Genomic DNA, 24,924 nt, shown 5'->3' with positions numbered 1-24,924 from the left:
GCAAGCTTGCCAAATGTGCTTTGATGTATTTGGAATGCGGACAGACACAGAATGCTAGAGTAACTTGGCGGGCCAGGCAGCGTCTCTGGGGAGAAGGAATGGGTGACGTTTCGTGTCGAGACCCTTCTTCACGTCACCAATCCCTTCTCTCCGGAGATGCTGCCTGTCCCACCCGGTCACTCCAGCATTTTGTGTCTATCTTCAGTGTAAACCAGCATCTGCAGTTCCTTCCTGCACATCCCTGGAGGAGTTTCGGGAACTAAGGAGTAAACTAAAAAAATAAATCAGAAGGGCAAAAAGGGGCCGGGAGGTAGCTCTGGCAGATAGTGTTAAGGACAATCCCAAGAGATATTATAAATACATAAGGGGGAAGGATAACTAGGGAGAGAGTGGGACCTCTCAGGAATCAAAGCGGTCACCTCTGTGTGAGGCCACAGGAGATGGGCAAGGTCATCAATGAGTATTTCTCCTCTGTATTTACCGAGGAGAAAGACAGTAGGACGGAGGAACTTGGGGCAGTCACTGGAGGTGTCTTGAGAGAAGCATCTCTGGAGAGAAGGAATGGGTGACGTTTCGGGTTGAGACCCTTCTTCAGACTGAGCGTCAGGGCGGAGGGAGACTCGAGATGTGGAAGGGTCAGGTGTGAAAACCAGAGATCAAAGCAGACGAGGTTCAAGGAAATGTAGAATGGTTCATTCGATGGTAGGCACAAAATGCTGGAGTAACTCAGCGGGTCAGGCAGCATCTCCGGAATGGGTGACATTTCGGGTCGAGATTTCGATGCGCAGGATGGCACGGTGGCACAGCGGTAGAGTTGCCGCCTCACAGCGCCAGAGACCTGGGTTCCATCCTGACCACGGGTGCTGTCTGTACGGAGTTTGCACGTTCTCCCCGTGACCGCGTGGGTTTTCCCCGGGGTGTTCCGATTTCCTCCCACATTTCATCGACAAACAGGTGTAACAGGTTAATTGGCCTCTGTGAAAATTGCCCGTAGTGCGCAGGTTGGAACTAGTGCATGCGGCGATCATTGGTCGGCAAGGACTCAGTGGGCCCTAGTGCAGTTTCAAAAGGTCACTAGTAATAGGAGCAGAATTAGGCCATTCAGCCCATCATGTCTATTCCCCCATGCAATCATGGTTGATCTATCGAAGGTATCACAAAATGCTAGAGTAACTCAGCAGGTCAGGCAGCATCTAGGAGAGAGGGAATGGGTGACGTTTTAGATCGAGACCCTTCTTCAGACTCAGTCATGGCTGATCTATCTCCCTCCTAACCCCATTCTCCTGCAGACTCCCCATAACCCCTGACACCCACACTAATCAAGAATCTATGTCTGCTTTAAAAATATCCACTGACTTGGCCTCCACAGCAAAGAATCCCACAGATTCACCACCCTCTGACTGAAGAAATTCCTCCTCATCTCCTTCCCAAAAGGAATGTCCTTTAATTCTGAGGGTATCACAGCTTCCACGCTATATCTCCAAATTAAACGAAGATAAAATACCTAAGATGGAAAAAAGTGCTGGAGTAATTCAGTGAGTCAGGCAGCATCTGTGGAGAACATGGATAGGTGACGTTTCACAGAGTGCTGGAGTAACTCAGTGGGTCAGGCAGCATTTCTGGAGCAAAGGAATAGGTGACGTTTCAGGTCAGAACCCTTCTTCAGACTCAATAAACCAGTATAACACAGGTTCTGCAGTTTCTTCCTACGCCTAGGATAAAATGCCTTCCTGAATTGCCTGAAGAAGGGTCTCGACCTGAAACGTCACCCATTCCTTCTCTCCAGAGATGCTGCCTGTCCCGCTGAGTTACTCCAGCATTTTGTGTCTATCTTTGGTTTAAAGCAGCATCTGCAGTTGCTTCCTACACAAGTAAAATGCCTTCCTGATTTACCACTAACACGTTACCTTGTCGTGCAGAGTTGAAATGTAGTTTTAAGAAAATAACTGCAGATGCTGGTACAAATCGAAGGTATTTATTTCACAAAATGCTGGAGTAACTCAGCAGGACAGGCAGCATCTCAGGAGAGAAGGAATGGGTGACGTTTCAGGTCGAGACCCTTCTTCAGACCCTTCTTCTTCTGTAGTTTTGCTCATATCGCTAACTGTTTGGGTGCCATTCATTTCCCCCACCTCCCTTCCCTCCCCCATCTTTATCCAACACCTATATCCCTCTTTATGGCTTCCCATTTCACTCCTCTCCTTATCTTAAACACTTTTGTCTCCTTTTTATCTCATCTCTTTATCCACCCATCTGCCTATCAACCCCTCCCCCCTCTCCTGTATCCACCTATCACTTACCGGGCTTTGTCCCGCCCCCACCTCCTTCCTAGATTACCCCTCCCCACTGCAATCATCCTGAAGAAGGGTCCTGACCAGAAACATTGCCTGTCCACGTTCTCCAGAGATGCTGCCTGGCGTGCTGCTTTGGAATCATAGAGTGATACGGTGTGGAAACAGGCCCTTCGGCCCAACTTGCCCACACCGACCAACATGTCCCATCTACACTAGTCCCACCTACCTGCGTTTGGCCCATATCCCTCCAAACCTGTCCTATCCATGCACCTGTCTAACTGTTTCTTAAACGTTGGGATAGTCCCAGCCTCAACCACCTCCACCGGCAGCTCGTTCCATCCACCCACCACCCTCTGTGCTGCAAAGTCTGAATGTTTGCGATAGTCCCAGCCTCAACCACCTCCTCTGGCAGCTCGTTCCATCCACCCACCACCCTCTGTGCTGCAAACTCTGAATGTTTGCGATAGTCCCAGCCTCAACCACCTCCACCGGCAGCTCGTTCGGCAGAGGTACTCCAGTACTTTGTGTCCTTTTGCGCAAGCCAGCGCCTGCAGTTCCTTTTGCCTGCGTGTCGCTAACTGCGATGTTTCTGTTCCCTGACCACAGACCACAGACCAAGTGTCCACTCGACACTAAATAGCTGTTGTGCGAGGGTGTTTATGTAGACAGAGAGCCTGATCGTTGGTACAAATTGCAGTGGTTTCACTGCCGACAAAGAGCAGGCTCGTGTTTGACATTTTGCCTCCATATTTTCCAGACTTCAGAGCAAACACGGTATAATTTGGGGTTTGATATCAATCCCCTGAACTATAATTAGCTTGAATAATCGAAGCGGCTTTCAGATCTCCAATAATTATTTTCTGACATGCAGCAGCGGCTGTGAAACATCGTCGACTCGCTGCAGACATCTGTGTTTGTGAAGATCAGTTTGCCAGTTGTAATTAGCCACACAATGCAGAGTGTCAGTGTGGGCCACTGGAATCCCATTCCCTCTCCATGTTAAACAGTGGGATACAGCCCCCCCCTCCCCCCCCCCCACCGCCATAGATGGCCTGCTCCCTGTCATTGCCATGTGTGAAAATGGAGACAATAGGTGCAGGAGGAGGCCATTCGGCCCTTCGTGCCAGCACCACCATTCACTGTGATCATGGCTGATCATCCACAATCAGTACCCTGTTCGTGCCTTCTCCCCATACCCCCTGACTCCGCTATCTTTAAGAGCTCTATCTAACTCTCTCTTGAGACCATCCAGAAAATTGACCTCCACTGCCTTCTGAGGCAGAGAATTCCACAGATTCACAACTCTCTGACTGAAAATATTTTTCCTCATGTCCGTTCTAAATGGCCTACCCCTTATTCTTAAACCGTGGCCCCTGGTTCTGGACTCCCCCAACATGTTTCCTGCTGTAGCCTGTCCAATCCCTTAATAGTCTTATATGTTTCAATAAGATTCCCTCTCATCCTTCTAAATTCCAGTGTATACAAGCCTAATCGCTCCAGTCTTTCAACATATGACAGTCCCGCCATTCCGGGAATTAACCTAGTAAACCTACGCTGCACGCCCTCAATAGCAAGAATATCCTTCCTCAAATTTGGAGACCAAAACTGCACACAGTACTCCAGGTGCGGTCTCACTAGGGCCCTGTACAACTGCAGAAGGACCTCTTTGCTCCTATACTCAACTCCTCTTGTTATGAAGACCAACATGCCATGAGCTTTCTTCACTGCCTGTTGTACCAGCTTCCTGATTAGATGCAGGTTCATTCTTGCACAGCTTCTCGGTAACAGGAGTGGCACCGGTTGCCCTTGCCGAAATCATAAGATCATAAGTGACAGGAGTAGAATTAGGCCATTCGGCCCATCATGTCTACTCCGCCATTCAATCATGGCTGATCTATCTCTCCCTCCTAACCCCATTCCCCTGCCTTCTCCCCCGTAACCCCTGACACAAGCACTAATCAAGAATCTATCTACCTCTGCCTTAAATATATCCACTGACTTGGCCTCCACAGCCTTCTGTGGAAAAGAATTCCACAGATTCACCACCCCCTGACTACAAAGTCCTCATCATTTCCTCCTCATCTCCTTCCTAAAAAAGCGACCTCTAATTCTGAGGCTGTGACCTCTAGTCCTAGACTCTCCCACTAGTAGAAACATCCTCTCCACATCCACTCTATCCAGGCCTTTCACTATTCTGTATGTTTCAATGAGGTCTCCCCTCATTCTTTTAAACTCCAGAGAGTACAGGCCCAGTGCCGACAAACGCTCATCACATGATATCACCCGTCTAGGAGCAAGTGATAGGGTTGGCCTCATCTATTGAGTTCCACACAATAAGTTGCCAACGCAAATGAGAATCGTGGCGCATTCTCACACATTAATCTTCCCAGCTTTACTTAGAGCTGCTGGCTCACCGCGCCAGAGGCCCTGGTTCGATCCTGACTCTGGGGGGCTGTCTGTACTAAAGATAAAAGAGCAGAGCAAGATAGACCACTCCATCGAAATCGCCTATACTGAAGTGTAGTACGCAAAGGAGCCATTTTAGTAAGCAAATCCCGCTGTTCGCTCTGCCTCTCGCAGTGTAATCAGTGTTTTGGGGGAACAGTATATGTGATGATACCATTAAAATGCAGAATATATCTCATCTATCAACTCACAGATGTTTGTTATTTTTCTTTTTAATTGTTTCTGCAGGTTTCTGCCGACTAAAATGGCGGTGTGACATACTACGGTTTTTGGGGTCAAGTGGTCTATCTTGCTCCTCTAGTATCTTTGGTCTGTACGGAGTTTGTATTCCATATACAAACCGTATTGTGACCGTCGGTTTTCTCCGGGCGCTCCGGTTTCCTCCCACACTCCAAAGATGTACAGGTTTTTGGAGGCTAATTGGCGTTGGTATAATTGTAACTTGTCCCTAGTGTGTGTAGGATAGCGTTAGTGCGCGTGGATCGTTGGTCGGCGCGGATTCGGTGGGCCAAAAGGCCTGTTTTCGAGCTGTATCTCTAAACTGAAAGTGTCACCAGTTGGCTCTTGTCGATATCTAGGGTTGCCAACTGTCCCGTATTAGCCGGGACATCCCCTATTTTGGGCTAAGGTAGTTTGTCCCGTACGGGACCGCCCTTGTCCCGTATTAGTAGGGTTGCCAACTTCCTCACTCCCAAATACGGGACAAAGGGTGACGTCACCGCCCCGCGCCCCACGTGACCTCACCCAGCCAGCGGCCACGTGCTCCCGCTCCACCGATGGCGGCCGCTGGCTGGGTGAGGTCACGTGGGGCGCGGGGCGGTGACGTCACCCTTTGTCCCTTATTTGGGAGTGAGGAAGTTGCCAACCTTACCTATATAGGATAGGAGCAAGTTTAGTTTTGTTTGGAGATACAGCGCGCAAACAGGCCCCTCGGCCCACCGGGTCTGCGCCGACCAGCGATCCCCGCACACTAACACTAGGGACAATTTTTACATTTTACCAAGCCAATTAACCTACAAATCTGCATGTCTTTGGAGTGTGGGAGGAAACACGAGCACCCGGAGAAAACCCACGCAGGTCACGGGGAGAACGTACAAACTCTGTACAGTCAGCACCCGTGGTCGGGATCGAACCCGGGTCTCTGGCGTTGCATTCGCTGTAAGGTGGCAACTCTACCGCTGCGCCTTCGTGCCGTGACAGGGTCGGGCTGGTCTGTTAAGTCTCACATCAGACGTTGCTGAGAAGAAATGAGAAAATACAGTGAATTCCCGTGCTGTGAATCTTTCCAGCTTTACTTTAGATTTTAGATACAGCGTGTAAAACAGGCCCTTCGGCCCGCCGTCCGCGCCGACCAGCGATCACCCCGTACACTAGCACTATCCTACACACGCACTGGGGGGCAATTTACAATTTTACCGAAGCCAACTAACCTCCAAATCAGCACGTCTCTGGAGTGTGGGAGGGAACCGGAGCACCCGGAGAAAACCCACGCAGGTCACGGGGAGAACGTGCAAACTCCGTACAGACAGCGCCCGTAGTCGGGATCGAACCCGGGTCTCTGGCGCTGTGAGGCAGCAACTCTACCGCTGCGCCACCGTGCCGCCCATCTATCTTTGTTCATAATCCTGTCAGCTTCCTCTCCTCGGCACCAATCCAATTCAGAATCACTTTATAACATTGCTGCTTCAGCATGGCAGCAAACTCACAGCCAAACAAGAAACGTTTTATATTATTAATAGTCTGTACTGTGAAAACCACTGTATTAAACTCAGGCATAAACATCTCCATCGCAAAGGAGCTTTACTCTAGATTTAACCTTTCTTTGTACCTGTCCTGCCCCTTTTAGGCAGCGCAACGATAGAGTTGCTGCCTCACAGCGCCAGAGACCCGGGTTCCATCCCGACTAAGGGGGCTTGTCTGTACAGAGGTTGTACGTTCTCCCCGTGAACTGCGTGGGTTTTCTCCGGGTGCTCCGGTTTCCTCCCACACTCCAAAGACGTGCAGGTTTGTCGGTTAATTGGCCACCGTAAAAATTGTATATTGTCTCTAGTGTGTGTAGGATAGTGCTAGTGTACGGGATGATCGCTGGTAGCAGCGGACTCGGAGGGCCGAAGGGCCTGTTTCCGTGCTGTATCTCTAAAGTCTAAATGTGGCCCCATCAAAGACGGATATTGATGGCACTATAATTAATTAAGTGCCACCGTGCCACCTCCCTGTCTACCTGAATGACACAAAATGCTGGAGTAACTCAGTGGGTCCGGCAGCATCTGTGGAGAACATGGATAGGTGACGTTTCACAGAATGCTGGAGTAACTCAGCGGGTCAGGCAGCATCTGTGGAGAACATGGCTAGGTGACGTTTCACAGAGTGCTGGAACAACTCAGCGGGTCAGGCAGCATCTCTGGAGAACATGGATAGGTGACGTTTTGGGGTTGAGTACTCCAGGACTTTGTGTCTCCCTTTCTCTACAGACCCAGCTTGTTCAGCGTAGATACACAGTTAGTTGGCATTGAGATGTGAATTAAAGGGAAGATAAACACAAAATGCTGGGGTAACTCAGCGGGACAGGCAGTGTCTCTGAAGAGAAGGAATGGGTGGAAGTGTCTTGCCCGAAACATTACCCATTCATAAGGTCATGCGATAGGAGCAGAATTAGGCCATTTGGCCCATCAATGACCTAATTCTGCTCCCAAAACTTATGAATAGGAACATAACTGCAGATGCTGGTTCAAATCGAAGGTAGACACAAAATGCTGGAGTAACTCAGCGGGTCAGGCAGCATCTCTGGAGAACATGGATAGGTGACGTTTCACAGAGTGCTGGAGTAACTCAGCGGGTCAGGCAGCATCTGTGGAGAACATGGATAGGTGACGTTTCACAGAGTGCTGGGGTAACTCAGCGGGTCAGGCAGCATCTGTGGAGAACATGGATAGGTGACGTTTCACAGAGTGCTGGGGTAACTCAGTGGGTCAGGCAGCATCTCAGGAGAGAAGGAATGGGTGACGTTTCCGCGCTGTATCACTAAAGTCTAAATGTGGCCCCATCAAAGACAGATATTGATGGCACTATAATTAATTAAGTGCCACCGTGCCACCTCCCTGTCTACCTGAATGACACAAAATGCTGGAGTAACTCAGTGGGACAGGCAGCAAATTGCTCTCGAATGGGTCAAGACCCCAACTTATGAAGTCCCGTCGAGTCTCAAACGGTTTGTGGTGTGGTCTGTCCGCAGGTGAACACCGGCGATTTCCAGCGACTGCACCATGCTGGATCCAAGAGCAGCTTCAGTGAGAGCAACCCTTTCACGGAGATAGCCATGACCAGCTGCAAGTACAACGGAGGGGTGGTCCGACCTCTCAGCAGCCTGGGCACCTCGCACAGAAACCTCCACGACCTGGACTCTGAGACGCAGCCCCTGCACACCAACTCCGGCCTGGAGGTGGTGGTCTCCAAACCCGACCACAACAACGTCTCCAACGACAGCGTGCTGAATGAGGGCAGGAACCTGCCCAAGAAGTCCCCCAACATCGGGCACAAGCTGGGCCACCGGCGAGCCCTGTTCGAGAAGAGGAAGAGGCTTAGCGACTACGCACTGATATTTGGAATGTTTGGGATTGTTGTTATGGTGACAGAGACAGAGTTGTCCTGGGGAGTTTACACTAAGGTAAGCCTCCATTTTGTTTTCCCCCGCCCGTAAGTTCACAAGTGATAGGAGCAAAATTAGGCCATTCGGCCCATCCAGTCTACTCCGCCATTCAATCATGGCTGATCAATCTCTTCCTCTCCTGCTTTCAACCTCATAACCCCTGAAACACGTACAAATCAAGACCTTTAACTATCTCTGCCTTAAAAGTATCCAGTGTCGTGGCCTCCACATCCTTCTGTGGCAAATAATTCCACAGATTCACCACCCTCTGACTGAAGAAATTCCTCCTCATTTCCTTCCTAAAGGAATGTCCTTTTAATTCTGATTCCCCTCAATGACATGGTACCTAAAGTCTGACACCTAAAGGAGATGAGGAGGAATATCCTAGCCCGAGGTTTCAGAGTACTGAACAAATTGCTGAACATAACAGGTTCCCTCTTCACATGGTCTAGGCACGTGGGGCCATGAACAGTCCTACATTTCCCTGTTAAATTAAGTTCAATATATATATATGGGTTAGGCACAAAATGCTGGAGTAACTCGGTGCGACAGGCAGCAACTCTGGAGAGAAGGAATGGGTGACGTCTTTCGGGTCGAGACCCTTTCTGCAGACCCAATGGGTGATGGTTTGGGTCGAGACCTTTCTTCAAACATCCTCTCTCCGATGAGAGCTCATCCTCTCTCCCCCAATATGTGCGGGAATCGTTGGCAACCACAGGAGAGATAACCACAAACGTTTGTGAAAAAACACAATCTGTTGAGAACCGCCCTTCAAGGATGTGTGTCGTTAGGGTGGGTAGGGATGTAAAATGGATCGCAATGTTGATCATCGCTCCCTGATTCTCAAGAGGTACGTTCACCCAGACTTGGAGCCTTCCAAGGTGGAAGTTCAAAGTCAACACGTCAAGTCAAATAGTGAACGGCCTGGGTAGAGTGGATGTGGAGAGGATGTTTCCACTAGTGGGAGAGTCTAGGACCAGAGGGCACAGCCTCAGAATAAAAGGACGCACCTTTAGAAAGGAGATGAGGGGGAATTTCTTTAGTCAGAGGGTGGTGAATCTGTGGAATTATTTGCCGCAGAAGGCTGTGGAGGCCAAGTCAGTGGATATTTTTAAGGCAGAGATAGATAGATTCTTGATTAGTACGGGTGTCAGGGGTTATGGGGAGAAAGCAGGAGAATGGGGTTGAGAAAAAAAGATAGATCAGCCATGATTGAATGGCGGAGCGGACTCGATGGGCCAAATGGCCCATTTCTGCTCCTATGACTAATGAACTTATGAACAAAAGCGGTCATGTTTACAATAGGCCTACGTGTTTCTCATTTTGTGTTTCGATGCCAGACTTAGAGAAATTCTTGGTTATCAATTTTTAAACCATGAAACCCCCAATGATGCCAAAGCTTCCAATTTCCCCTTCAGCTCATTTGTTTATTATTTTTGCCGTTTAGCCTGTTGGGAATACCAGTGCTGGCAGTGGAGGAGGTGAGGTATAAGACAGAACTTGATGTCACAGTGGTCAACTGCACCAAGACACAGATGACATAGAAGGATCAAGAAGGTAGCAGAAGGGAAGCAGAAATAGAGGGGGAAAAACAGTCGTCATTAAAACAGGGAGAAGTGGAGTCAAACATATTGAAATGAGGGGCGAACTGAGCGAGAAGAAAATCAGAATCGTTTTGAAGATCTCAAGCAAGAATTCATTGATCACAGGAATGGGATCGAGCCATTAAAATATCTCCCATTGCGGGCCAGAGAACTGGAGTCTTATCAATTTTGGGTGGCACAGTGGCGCAGCGGTAGAGTTGCCGCCTCACGGCGCCAGGGACCCGGGTTCCATCCTGACCACGGGTGCTGTCTGTGCGGAGTTTGTACGTCCTCCCCGTGACTGGATGTTTTCACTAGTGGGAGAGTCTAGGACCAGAGGGAGCAGCCTCAGAATAAAAGGAGGTAGTACCTTTAGAAAGATGAGGAGGAACTTCATTAAACAGAGGCTGGTGAGACCGAGGAATTCAATGCCACAGACGACTGTGGAGGCCAAGCCATTGTGTATTTTTACAGCTGAAATGGACAGATTCTTGACTAGTACGGGTGTCAGAGGTTATGGGGGAAGGCAGGAGAATGGGGTTAGGAGGGAGAGATAGATCAGCCGTGATTGAATGGCGGAGTAGACTCGATGGGCCGAATGGCCTAGTTCTGCTCCTTTTGACATACAGTATGAACATAAAATACATTTGGACAGGTGCATGGATAGGAAATAGTTGAGAGGGATATGGGCCAAACGCCTGTTGACGAGACTAACGTAGATGGTCGGCGTGGGCAAGAAGGGCCGAAGGGCCGTACCACTCTATGTCAGCTGTGGGCTAGTATTCCTACTACCAGATTCAGAGGCCTGCAGGGACTTGAGGCGTTCCCGGCACCGAGAGAATGGTGCACCGTCAGAGTTGTAATCTTGAGGAGGAAATTACAACTCCCTGCCCATGTGAGTAAACAATTTCAGTGAAAGAGTGTTCCCTGAGGTGATGTGCCCTTGCCGATATTTACAACACAAATAACATCACAAAAATAGTACCGTTATTATTATTGCATGGGGAGTTTACTGTTTAGTTTCGAGATACGGCGCGGAAACAGGCCCTTCGGCCCACCGAGTCCGTGCCGACCGGCGATCACCCGGCATGCTGACACTATCCGACACACACTAGGGACAATTAACACTTATACCAAGGCAATTAACCTACAAACCTGCACGTCTTTGGAGTGTGGGAGGAAACTGAAGATCTCGGATAAAACCCACGTGATCACAGAGAGAATGTACAAACTCCGTACAGACAGCGCCCGGTAGTCGGGATAGAACCCGGGTCTCCGGCGCTGCATTCGCTGTTGGGCAGCGACTCTACCACTACACCGCCGTGACCGCCCGTGTACATGTACTGCCTGCCGTGCTCCTTACATGAAACAGTTCAGAGAGTACTTTGTGGGGTGGGTAGGGCACTTTGATGCACCTGATTGTGGGGCAAGAACTCCACATCTGGGTTTTTACAATACTAGAAATGTTGCATTAATCTATTGCATCCAATCAAGGAGAGACAGAACATAAGTGATTTTTTTTTCCGCTGCTGTACGCTGCCAATTGTGGTGACTCAGGTTTATGCCAAATCTGAAGGGAGTCCGCCTTACTTTGTTCTACACATCAGCCATGGTTGTATAGACAATAGACGATAGGTGCAGGAGTAGGCCTTTCGGCCCTTCGAGCCAGCACCGCCATTCATTGTGATCATGGCTGATCGTCCACAATCAGTAACCCGTGCCTGCCTTCTCCCCATATCCCTTGATTCCGCTAGCCCCTAGAGCTCTATCTAACTCTCTTTTAAACCCATTCAGTGAATTGGCCTCCACTGCCCTCTGTGGCAGAGAATTCCACAAATTCACAACTCTCTGGGTGAATTTTTTTTTTTCTCACCTCAGTTTTAAATGGCCTCCCCTTTATTTCTTAGACTGTGTGGCCCCTGGTTCTGGACTCCCCCAACATTGGGAACATTTTTCCTGCATCTAGCTTGTCCAGTCCTTCTATAAGTTTATACGTTTCTATTAGGTCCCCTCTCATCCTTCTGTATTCCAATGAATAAAATATGTTTGGACTGGTACATGGATAGGAAAGGTTTAGAGGGGTTTGGGCCAAACGCAGGTAGATGGGACTAGCGTAGATGGGGCTTCCTGATCGGCAAATAGGACTGAAGAAGAAGACCGTTTGGCCATTCAAGCCACTCCAATTAACAAATCATGATTGTATTAACCCCATAGATCTCCCTTGGTCCCAAATGTCTTACTGCCCTCACCCAACAAGGGCAGCACATTGGGTGGGCCGAAGGGCCTGCTTCCACACTATCTCTAGAGTAAAGCAAAGGCATTCCTCGCCACCACCCCCTGTACCTGCCCCTGTTTATCACTTGTGGGAACGAACTGCAGATGCTGGTTTAAACTGAAGACAGCCACAAAATGCTGGAGTGACTCAGTGGGTCAGGCAGCATCTCTGGAGAAAAGGAATGGGTGACGTTTCGGGTCGAGACCCTTCTTCAGACTGAGAGTCGGGGCTTAAGTACCGTCTATATCTTTTGCTCCCCTTTCCCCTGAATTTCAGTCTGAAGAAGGGTCATGACCTGAAACGCCACCCATTCCTTCTCTCCAGAGATGCTGCCTGCCCAGCTGAGTTACTCCAGCATTTTGTGTCTGTCTTCTTGTTTATTAGGGGCGGCACGGTGGCGCAGCGGTAGAGTTGCTGCCTCACAGCGCCAGAGACCCGGGTTCGATCCTGACTGCGGGCGCTGTCTGTACGGAGTTCATACTTTCTTCCCGTGACCTGCGTGGGTTTTCTCTGGGTGCTCTGGTTTCCTCCCACATCCCAAAGACGTGCAGGTTTGTAGGTTAATTGGCTTGGTAAATTGTGAATTGTTCCTTGTATAAACGTATTAGATTATTAAGGGGTTGGACACGTTAGAGGCAGGAAACATGTTCCCAATGTAGGGGGAGTCCAGAACCAGGGGCCACAGTTTAAGAATAAGGGGTAGGCCATTTAGAACGGAGATGAGGAAAAACTTTTTCAGTCAGAGAGTTGTAAAATCTGTGGGATTCTCTGCCTCAGAAGGCAGTGGAGGCCAATTCTCTGAATGCATTCAAGACAGAGTTAGATAGAGCTCTTAAGGATAGCGGAGTCAGGGGGTATGGGGAGAAGGCAGGAACGGGGTACTGATTGTGAATGATCAGCCATGATCACAGTGAATGGCGGTGCTGGCTCGAAGGGCCGAATGGCCTATTTCTGCATCTATTGTCCATTGTCTATAGTGTGTGTAGGATGGTGTTAGTGCATGATTGATGGTCGGCGCGGACTCAGCGGGCGGAAGGTCCTGTTTCCACGCTGTATCCCTAAAGTCTAAAGTAAAGTTATCAAGCATCTAGCTAACTATGACTTAAAGACAGGTTCTGGTGAAGAGAGTTCCACAAAGACATGCCCCCTCACTCACACCCATTTTGAATCTTTGAAGTTCTGTAATTAGCACAATAATCCAGGTTTGTATGTCAGCGGGTCTTCGGTCCAGGTGAGTCTTCTCTTACGCAACCAAAAGATGTGGGATTACCGTGGGCAATGCAGACCAGGCACGTTTTCCACAACTATTCAGGCTCTGACTCTCTCAAAACCTTGTGCAAAGCTGTGAGGCGGCACGGTGGCGCAGCGGGTAGAGCTGCTGCCTCACCGCGCCGGAGACCCAGATTCCATCCTGACCACGAGCACTGACTGTGTGCGTGGAGTTTGCACGCTCTCCCTGTGACTGCGTAGGTTTCCTCCGGGTGCTCCGGTTTCCTCTCACGTCCTAAAGACCTGCGGGTTTCAGAGGCTAATTGGTCGCCTTAGGTCACCCCTAGTGTGCAGGGAGTGGATGCAAAAGTGGGATAAGATAGAGCCAGTGAGCTGGTCGGCGTGGACTCGATGGGCCGAAGGTCCTGTTTCCATTGCTGTATATCTAAACTAAACTAAACTATGATCTCAGCCCCAAAGTTTCTCAGTTCACCCCTTGTATGTGAAAGTTGTGAGACCTGATTCCGGGGACAGGCTGATTGTTGTGGAGCGTAAGGTTGCCAACTATCCCGTATCAGCCGGGACATATCGTATTTTGGGCTAAATTAGTTTGTCCCTTATGGGACCGCCCTTGTCCCGTATTGGTAGGGGGTTGCCAACTTCCTCACTCCCAAATAAGGGACAAAGTCTGACGTCACCGGCCCGCGCCCCACGTGACCTCACCCAGCCAGCGGCCACGTGCTCCCGCTCCATCAATGGCGGCCGCTGGCTGGGTGAGGTCACGTGGGGCGCGGGGCGGTGACGTCACCCTTTGTCCCCTATCTGGGAGTGAGGAAGTTGTTCCCTGTGTGGGATAATGCTAGTTTTCAGGGTGATTATTGGTCGGCACGGACTCGTTGGGCCATGAGACCTGTCCCGCGCTGCATCTCGAAACGGAACTAAACACTCACCACCCTCTGCGTAAAAGAGTTCAACTCCAAAGACGTACGGGTATGTAGGTTAATTGGCTTTGTAAATGTAAAAATTGTCCCTTGTGGGTGTAGGATAGTGTGAATGTGTTGGGATCGCTGGTCGGCGCGGACCCGGTGGGCTGAAAGGGCCTGTTTCCGCGCTGTATCTCTAAACTAAACTAAACTAAACAAGCTTGGGCAACATTCCACGGAACATCAAATGTATAAGGACTGATCTAATGAAATGAATTAATTAATTAAGATCGTTGAAAACATTAGTGACGCAGTGGTGCTGGTTTATGACGGGCACAGTGACGGACGCCCCATACATCTCTGTCCTGCATTCAGCTGGCAAGCTCCTGTTTTGTCTCTACATCTGCCCCTCTCACCTTGAAGCTCTGTCCTTCAATGAACTTCAATATAAGAAGAGTAGGCAGCTTCGGTAAATAGTGAAAAGCACGAGACAGTGGAGTGTCCAAGATCATTTAAACTTTGGAGACACAGCGTAGAAACAGGCCCTTCAGCCCACCAAGCCCACACTGTAGGATCACCCCTCACATGCATATCACTCACTCAAATAGCTTAACCAAGGACAGAAAATAAACAGATACCAGTTCAGTTTAATTTCTTGTCACGTGTACCGAGGTACAGTGAAAAGCTTTTGTTGCGCGCTAACCAGTCAGCGGAAAGACAATACTCCAAAGACGTACAGGTATGTAGGTTAATTGGCTGGGTAAATGTAAAAATTGTCCCTAGTGGGTGTAGGATAGTGTTAATGTACGGGGATCACTGGGCGGCACGGACTTGGAGGGCCGAAAAGGCCTGTTTCCGGCTGTAGATATATGATATGATGATATGACATGATTACAATCGAGCCGTTTACAGTGTACAGATACATGATGAGGGAATACCGTTTAGTGCAAGATAAAGCCAGCAAAGTCCAATAGTCAATAGGTGTAGGAGGAGGCCATTCAGCCCTTCGAGCCAGCACCGCCATTCAATGTGATCATGGCTGATCATTCTCAATCAGTACCCCGTTCCTGCCTTCTCCCCATACCCCCTGACTCCGCTATCCTTATGAGCTCTATCTAGCTCTCTCTTGAATGCATTCAGAGAATTGGCCTCCACTGCCTTCTGAGGCAGAGAATTCCACAGATTCACAACTCTCTGACTGAAAAGGTTTTCCTCATCTCAGTTCTAAACGGCCTACCCCTTATTCTTAAACTGTGGCCCCTGGTTCTGGACTCCCCCAACATTGGGAACATGTTTCCTGCCTCTAACGTGTCCAAGCCCTTAATAATCTTATACGTTTCGATAAGATCCCCGATCTAGGATAGTCCGAGGGTCTCCAATGAGGTAGGTCGTAGTTCAGCACCGTTCTGTGGTTGAGGTAGGATGGTTCAGGTGCCCGATGATAGCGGGGAAGAAAGTGCCTGAATCTGGTGCATGCTGGCCGTTTGGACCATAGTGCTTGTATCTCAACCCGATGAACAAAGTAGCCAGCATGCCTTACTGATACCAGTCCTGAGGAGAAGTGGGAGAGAGCTGGAAACACTTAAGGCCCCACGACGCAAGGAGTAGGTATTTGCCTCAGAGTCTCTTGCCCAGAGTAGGGGAATCGGGAACCAGGGGACATAGGTTCAAGGTGAAGGGGAAAAGATTTAATAGGAATCCGAGGGGGTAACTTTTTCACACATAGGGTGGTGGGTGCATGGAACAAGCTGCCGGAGGAGGTAGTTGAGGCTGGGACTATCCCATCATTTAAGAAACAGTTGGACAGATACATGGATAGGACAGGTTTGGAGGGATATGGACCAAACGCAGGCAGGTGGGACTAGTGTAGCTGGGGCATGTTGGCTGGTGTGGGCAGGTTGGGCTGAAGGGCCTGTTTCCATGCTATATCACTCTATGACTCTCAGGAGTACACTGTGGATTTACTTTTCCCGATGCTTGAATTCCAAGGTTTGGATTACAAACTGAAATTGGGCTGACCAGGATTGTGCAGTATTCCTAGGAACATCAATCGGATAAGGACTGATCTAATTAAAGTTGTCAAGATATGAAGGGGTATGTGACAGCGAGGGAAATTATTTCTGCAGGGCTTTGGGGGACTGGGTCAAGGGGAACTAGGCCTGAAAATAAGGGCGTAGGAAGGAACTGCAGATGCTGGTTTACACTGAAGATAGACACAAAACGCTGGAGTAACTCAGCGGGACAGGCAGCATCTCTGGAGAGAAGGAATGGGTGACGTTTCGGGTCGAGACCCTTCTTCAAAGTATTTTTTTCACACAGAGTGGTGAATCTGTGGAATTCTCTGCCACAGAAGGTAGTTGAGGCCAGTTCATTGGCTATATGTAAGAGGGAGTTAGATGTGGCCCTTGTGGCTAAAGGGATCAGGGGGTATGGAGAGAAGGCAGGTACGGGATACTGAGTTAGATGATCAGCCATGATCATATTGAATGGCGGTGCAGGCTCGAAGTGCCGAATGGCCTCCTCCTGCACCTATTTTCTATGTTTCTATGTTTCAGACTGAGGAAGGGGTCTCGACCCGAGACGTAACCCATTCCTTCTCTCCAGAGACGCTGCCTGTCCCGCTGAGTTACTCCAGCGTTTTGTGTCTATCTGAAAATGAGGGCTTGGGTTTCAGCCACGATGTTGAGAAACACTTTGACAAGCTCAACCTCAGGGAGATGCAGAACAAATGACCATTGATGATTCTGGGTCAATTGTTACATTTTAATCTGGATCTCAAAGATTTCTTTCATCCCATTGCTATCAAGACCTATGGGGAATGGGCTGGCACATGAATATAGATTAGCAAGTGGCCGTGATCTTATTAAGCCATTTTTAAAATTGCAAGTAATATATCATTGAAGAAGTGGATGCAAACTGGTTTGTAGGTTGTGTAGGAAAAAAACTGCAGATGCCGGTTAAAATTGAAGGTAGACACAAAAAGCTGGAGTAACTCAGCGGGTCAGGCAGCATCTCGGGAGAGAAGGAATGGGTGACGTTTCGGGTCGAGACCCCTCTTCACTGTGCCTACCTGGTTTGTAGGTTAATTGGCCTCAATGTGTAGGAAGTGGATGCGAAAGTGGGATAACATCATTGGATGAATTTAAGAGAGAGTCGGATAGAGCTCTGGGGGCTAGTAGGACCAAGGGATATGGGGAGAAGTTGAGCACAGGTTACTGATTGTGGATGATCACAATGAATGGTGGTGCTGGCTCGAAGGGCCGAATGGCCTCCCCCTGCACCTATTTTCTATGTCTATGTTTCTACGCAACATAGAACTAGTGTGTGCCGGGTGATTTATGGTCAAAGTGGACTGAAGGGTCTGTCTGCTTGCAGTGTCTTTAAATCAATCAATCAATCAATCAACAATATCCATTTAACTTGACCAGCATTTCACTTAATTAATTAAAGTGCCATCAGTATCTGTCTTTGATGGGGCCACATTTAGACCTTAGAGATACAGCGTGGTAACAGGCCCTTCGGCCCATCAAATGAGGGCAGGGCATTTAAGCAAAGAAAGGTTAAATCTAGAATAAAGCTCCCTTGCGATGGAGATGTTTATGCCTGAGTTTAATACAGTGGTTTTCACAGTACAGACTATTAATAATATAAAACGTTTCCTGTTTGGCTGTGAGTTTGCTGCCATGCTGAAGCAGCAATGTTATAAAGTGATTCTGGATTGGATTGGTGCCGAGGAGAGGAAGCTGACAGGATTATGAACAAAGATAGATGGGCAGCACGGTGGCGCAGCGGTAGAGTTACTGCCTCACAGCGCCAGAGACCCGGGTACCATCCCGACTACGGGTGCCATCTGCACGGAGTTTGTACGTTCTCCCCGTGACCTACGTGGGTTTTCTCCGAGATCTTCGGTTTCCTCCCACACTCCAAAGACGTGCGGGTTTGTAGGTTAATTGGCTTTGGATAAATGTAAAAATTGTCCCCAGTATGTGTAGGATAGTCATAGAGTGTTAGACTGATACAGAGTGGCCCAATTTGCCCACACCGGCCAACTTGTCCCATCTACACTAGTCCCACCTGCCCGCATTTGGTCCATATCCCTCCAAACCTGCCCTCTACATGTACCTGTGGACTTCCCAGTGTACAGGTGTGGACTCGGTGGGCAGAGAGGCCTGTTTCCATCTCTAAACTAAACTAAAAAGATACAGAGTGCCGGAGTAACTCAGCAGGTCAGGCAGCATCTCTGGAGAAAAAGGGTAGATGTCAAATGGGTCGGCACAGAGGGAGTCGGGGAAGGTGCAGAGAGACGTAGGAGCAAATGTCCAAACCATTCAGAGGCAAGTCATCCTAAAGCTTCTGATGCCCAAGGAGGTGGAGTAGAATCAGTTGGAAAGCAGCAAATTTGATTAGTACAGGTGTCAGGGATTCTGGGGAGAGGCCAGGAGAATGGGGTTGAGAGGGCAAGATAGGTCAGCCACTATTGAATGGCGGAGTGGACTGGATGGGCCGAATGGCCTAATTCTGGCTCTTAGAACTTATGAACTTATGATTCTGTACTGCACACTGGGGGAACTTGGTCCCCAGCGCCCCGCTCACCCCTAATGCTAAACCTCCATTGTCATAGAGTGATACAGTGTGGAAGCAGGTCCCACCGACCCAACTTGCCCACACCGGCCAACATGTCCCAGCTACACTAGTCCCACCTGCCCGCATTTGGCCCATATCCCTCCAAACCTGCCCTATCCATGTACCTGTCTAAATGTTTCTTAAACGTTGGGATAGTCAACTACCTCCTCTGGCAGCTCGTTCCATACACCCACCACCCTCTGTGTGAAAAAGTTACCCCTCAGATTCCAATTGAATCTTTTCCCCTTCACCTTAAACCCATGTCCTCTGGTTCTCGATTCCCCTACTCTGGGCAAGAGACTCTGTGCATCTACCTGATCTATTCCTCTGATGGTTTTATGTACTTCGATACGATCACCCCTCATCCTCCTGCGCTCCCAAGAGGATTAGAGACCCACCCTACTCAACCTCTCCCTATAGCTCAGACCCTCGAGCCATTGGTGCCATTGGCCGCCATTGGTGGAGCGGGAGCACGTGGCCGCTGGCTGGGTGAGGTCACGTGGGGCGCGGGGCGGTGACGTCACCTTGTCCCGTATTTGGGAGTGAGGAAGTTGGCACCCCTACCGATCAGTGATCACCGCATACAAACACCATGAGCACGCAACAAAAGCCTTTCACTGTACCTCGCTCGGTACAATAAACTAACTGAAAAACTAAAAAACTCAAGACTAGAGTGGATGTGGAGAGGATGTTTCCACTGGTGGGAGAGTCTAGGACCAGAGGTCACGGCCTCAGAATTAAAGGGCGTTCTTTTAGGAAGGTGGTGAGGAGGAACTTCTTTAGCCAGAGTGTAGTTAACCTGTGGAACTCATTGCCACAGAGGGCTTTGGAGGCCAAGACAGTGGATATTTGTTTAAGGCAGAGATAGACAAGTTCATGATTAGTACGGGTGTCAAGGGTTATGGGATTAGGAGGCAGAGATCAGCCATGATTGAATGGCGGTGTGGACTCGATGGGCCGAATGGCCTGATTCTACTCCTATAACTTGTGAACTTTCCAATTTTGTAATGCCGATTAACGTACAAACCTGTACATCTTTGGGGTGTGGGGGGGGGGGGGGGTGTGGGAACCAGAGCCCCCAGAGAAAACCTACGCAGGTCACGGGGAGAACGTACAAACTCTGTACAGGTAAAAGCGTACAGGTTTGTAGGTCAATTAGCGGTAAAATTGTAAATTGTCCCTGGTGTGCGGGGTAGTGCTAGTGTGCGAGATAGTGCTAGTGTGCGGGGTAGTGCTAGTGTGCGGGGTAGTGCTAGTGTGCGGGGTAGTGCTAGTGTGCAGGGTAGTGCTAGTGTGCGGGGTAGTGCTAGTGTGCGGGATAGTGCTAGTGTGCGAGATAGTGCTAGTGTGCGGGGTAGTGCTAGTGTGCGAGATAGTGCTAGTGTGCGGGGTAGTGCTAGTGTGCGGGATAGTGCTAGTGTGCGGGGTAGTGCTAGTGTGTGGGATAGTGCTAGTGTGCGGGATAGTGCTAGTGTGCGGGGTAGTGCTAGTGTGCGGGATAGTGCTAGTGTGCGGAATAGTGCTAGTGTGCGGGATAGTGCTAGTGTGCGGGGTAGTGCTAGTGTGCGGGATAGTGCTAGTGTGCGGGGTAGTGCTAGTGTGCGGGATAGTGCTAGTGTGCGGGGTAGTGCTAGTGTGCGGGATAGTGCTAGTGTGCGGGATAGTGCTAGTGTGCGGGATAGTGCTAGTGTGCGGGATAGTGCTAGTGTGCGGGGTAGTGCTAGTGTGCGGGGTAGTGCTAGTGTGCGGGATAGTGCTAGTGTGCGGGGTAGTGCTAGTGTGCGGGATAGTGCTAGTGTGCGGGATAGTGCTAGTGTGCGGGATAGTGCTAGTGTGCGGGATAGTGCTAGTGTGCGGGATAGTGCTAGTGTGCGGGATAGTGCTAGTGTGCGGGATAGTGCTAGTGTGCGGGGTAGTGCTAGTGTGCGGGGTAGTGCTAGTGTGCGGGATAGTGCTAGTGTGCGGGGTAGTGCTAGTGTGCGGGATAGTGCTAGTGTGCGGGATAGTGCTAGTGTGCGGGGTAGTGCTAGTGTGCGGGATAGTGCTAGTGTGCGGGGTAGTGCTAGTGTGCGGGGTAGTGCTAGTGTGCGGGGTAGTGCTAGTGTGCGGGATAGTGCTAGTGTGCGGGATAGTGCTAGTGTGCGGGGTAGTGCTAGTGTGCGGGGTAGTGCTAGTGTGCGGGATAGTGCTAGTGTGCGGGGTAGTGCTAGTGTGCGGGGTAGTGCTAGTGTGCGGGATAGTGCTAGTGTGCGGGATAGTGCTAGTGTGCGGGGTAGTGCTAGTGTGCGGGGTAGTGCTAGTGTGCGGGGTAGTGCTAGTGTGCGGGATAGTGCTAGTGTGCGGGATAGTGCTAGTGTGCGGGGTAGTGCTAGTGTGCGGGATAGTGCTAGTGTGCGGGGTAGTGCTAGTGTGCGGGATAGTGCTAGTGTGCGGGGTAGTGCTAGTGTGCGGGGTAGTGCTAGTGTGTGGGATAGTGCTAGTGTGCGGGGTAGTGCTAGTGTGCGGGATAGTGCTAGTGTGTGGGATAGTGCTAGTGTGCGGGATAGTGCTAGTGTGCGGGATAGTGCTAGTGTGCGGGGTAGTGCTAGTGTGCGGGGTAGTGCTAGTGTGTGGGATAGTGCTAGTGTGCGGGATAGTGCTAGTGTGCGGGATAGTGCTAGTGTGCGGGGTAGTGCTAGTGTGCGGGGTAGTGCTAGTGTGCGGGGTGACCAGCGATTGGAATGGACTCGGTTGGCCGACGGGCCTGTTTCCCTGCTGTATCTCTAAAGTTTAAAAGCCTAAAGAGTGTTTGATGGGACAGTGTAAAAGGAACGTGAAATGTTCTGCTTCCCTTGTCCTTTAAGGATAAGGGGGAAGTCTTTTAGGACCGAGATGAGAACGTTTTTTTTCACACAGAGAGTGGTGAATCTGTGGAATTCTCTGCCACAGAGGGTAGTTGAGGCCAGTTCATTGGCTATATTTAAGAGGGAGTTAGATGTGGCCCTTGTGGCTAAAGGGATCAGAGGGTATGGAGAGAAGGCAGGTACGGGATACTGAGTTGGATGATCAGCCATGATCATATTGAATGGCGGTGCGGGCTCGAGGGGCCGAATGGCCTACTCCTGCACCTATTTTCTATGTTTCTATGTCTATGTTTCTATGTTCATCTTCTGGTCTATCTGAAGCTTGGGGATGACTTGCCTCTGCACTAGTTCCGCGGGTTCTGGGGTGGACGACGTGGTCCTACACAGATGGGGCAGTAGCTACTTGGCACGTGGGTAGGTGAGTGAGTGGGCAGGTGGGTGATTAGTGCGGGTGTCAGGGGTTACGGGGAGAAGGCGGGAGAATGGGGTTGAGAGGGAAAGATAGATCAGCCACGATTGAATGGCGGAGTAGACTTGATGGGCCGAATGGCCTAATTCTGATCCTAGACTTTATGAACGTGGGTGGGTTGTGTGGGATGTTGTGCCCCCATACACTCTTGATGCTGGGCCTCCCATCGAGTCCACTCCGCCATTCAATCGTGGCTGATCTATCTCTCCCTCCCAACCCCATTCTCCTGCCTTCTCCCCATAACCTCTGACACCCGCACTAATCACCTACCTGCCTCGATCCGTACACGCACGCTCCTACTCCATTGTTAAAGTCAAGGAGGACGATGAGTTTCATGCGAAGGCTACAGTATTTTTCAAGGAGGGCTTTGGGGATTGTGGTGTTGGCTAACCCAACTCACCCCCTTGCTTGTTGAAACCCCCCTCCAGCCGAAAGCTTCCCAACTCTATTCTAGATGATAGACACCAAGTGCTGGAGTAACTGGGTGACGTTTCGGGTCGGGACCCTTCGATCGTGGGATGTTGGAAATGTGAATTCTTGATCAGTGCGGGTGTCAGGGGTTGTGGGGAGAAGGCAGGAGAATGGGGTTGGGAGGGAGAGATAGACCAGCCATGATTGAATGGCGGAGTAGACTTGATGGGCCGAATGGCCTAATTCTGCTCCGATCACTTATGACCGTGATTGAGCTTGGAAGTCTTATCTTGCATCTTCGAAGGTCATTGGGCATCAAGCTGGCATGGGGGAGCTGGAGCACTGGTGTTGAGTTGTTGGGCATGTTCACCCATCCTGTCTGATTCTGGCGATGAGAGGAGGACCTCTCTTTCCTTGCATCCTCCTGCCCCAGTGTGACCGTCCCGGGTAACGCAGATAACCGCCGTTCCCCGCCATGGCGTCGGCGTTTCGCCGCAACCCGTGGCCCCACCGGCGAGACTGGTTCCGATGGGATCGTCAAAGCGCGATGATCCCAGAGATATTCGTTTCACATAATGCTGGAGTAACTCAGCGGGTCAGGCAGCATCTCTGGAGAGAAGGAATGGGTGACGTTTCGGGACCCGACCTGCTGAGCTGCTGCCTGACCTGCTGAGTCACTCCAGCATTTTGTGAAATAAATACCTTCGATTTGTACCAGCATCTGCAGTTATTTTCTTCCACATTTCCAGCCATCTGTGGGATCATAGTGCAAGTGAAGACAGGGCTGCTGCAAATACCGAGCAGAGCTTTGGGTGAGGTCACTGGGGGCGCGGGGCTGTGACGTCACCTAGTCCCGCATCTGGGGGTGAGGAAGTTGGCAACCCCTAATCTTCCCTCTAAACCTTTCCTATCCTCAGGCAGCCCAGCTGTCCGGTTGGAACCCTGGCCTCTGTACGGCCATTGTAAAGCAGCCACTCTAACCGCTGCGCCACCGTGCCGTCCAATGGCATCTATGGCATTGCAATCTCACTGTGTGAAAAAGTAAAATGGCTGCTGCAGTTGAGGACATAAGAATTGTCTGCACTTCAAAAGAGCTCGATTGATGTGAGATGTTGCTAAGACAGGGAAATCCCTCGCTAAGGAACGGTGCTAATGGTGTCAGGCCTGGCGCTGCAGTGGATCAACTACAATTCTCACACTTGTGTTGCAGGATATTCCAAGGCACTGTTTCTCACTCGTTCATCTGCTCAGCTGAAAAGAGACGTGCTCTCTTTCTCTGCGTTGGGGAAAGAAAACTGCAGATGCTGGTTTGAATCGAAGGTAGATACCAAATGCCGGAGTAACTCAGCGGGTCAGGCAGCATCTCTGGAGAGAAGGAACGGGTGACCTTTCAGATCGAGGCCCTTCTTTGGACTGAAGTCGGTCTGAGGTCAGTCTGAAGAAGGGTCTCGACCCGAAACGTCGCCCGTTCCTTCTCTCCAGAGATGCTGCCTGTCCCGCTGAGTTACTCCAGTATTTTGTGTCTACCCTCTCTTTCTCCGCATTCATTAAACAATGGCTCATAGATGCCTCGGGGTTTACATGTCCTTCTAAAGGACGAGCTCGCGGCTGCAGAACACTCTGAGCGTAAAAGCCAATGAATTGGAGCATCCAATAATCCCGGAGAAGCAGCAGCTAATTTCTGAGCCGTACCTCCCATTAACTGCGAGGCTGAATGACCCGATAATGTGTTTTAAGATAAAGGAAATATTGATATATTCTGTCAACAGGCGTGGTCATTAAAAGATTGGTCGACACAAAAAGCTGGAGTAACTCAGCGGGTCAGGCAGCATCTTGGGAGACTCCCTCTTCTCCCCTCTCCCATCACAGGTACAGAAGTGTGAAAACGCACACCTCCAGATTCAGCGGCAGTTTCTTCCCGGCTGCTATCGGGCAACTGAACTGTTCTCTCACCAACTAGAGAGCGGTCCTGACCTCCCATCTACATCATTGGAGACATTTGACCTAAATGTAATCTTGCTGTTGTCCCCTTTATCCTTTATCTGTACACTGTGGATGGCTTGATTGTAACCATGTATTGTCTTTTCTTTGACTAGACAGTTTGACGCAACAAAACTGGGGAGAAGGCAGGAGAATGGGGTTAGGAGGGAGAGATAGATCAGCCATGATTGAATGGCGGAGT

General features: G+C 50.0%; 1 protein-coding gene across 2 annotated transcripts in view; it reads left to right on the top strand.

Moving 5' to 3' along the window:
* The window catches only part of kcnn1a (potassium intermediate/small conductance calcium-activated channel, subfamily N, member 1a), a 92,394-nt gene that overhangs the window by 16,198 nt on the left and 51,272 nt on the right, over positions 1-24,924 (top strand). For both annotated transcript variants that reach the window (XM_078423791.1, XM_078423792.1), the window contains exon 2: positions 7,993-8,424. In XM_078423791.1, the coding sequence (XP_078279917.1) occupies positions 8,077-8,424 (348 nt within the window). In that variant the 5' untranslated portion in view covers positions 7,993-8,076. The remainder of the gene's footprint in view (positions 1-7,992; positions 8,425-24,924) is intronic.

This window comes from Rhinoraja longicauda, chromosome 28, assembly GCF_053455715.1.
Source record: "Rhinoraja longicauda isolate Sanriku21f chromosome 28, sRhiLon1.1, whole genome shotgun sequence".
Classification (NCBI taxonomy): Eukaryota; Metazoa; Chordata; class Chondrichthyes; order Rajiformes; family Arhynchobatidae; genus Rhinoraja; species Rhinoraja longicauda.
Note: the sequence above shows the minus strand (reverse complement) of the source record. Positions and strands in the feature narration are given on the sequence as shown.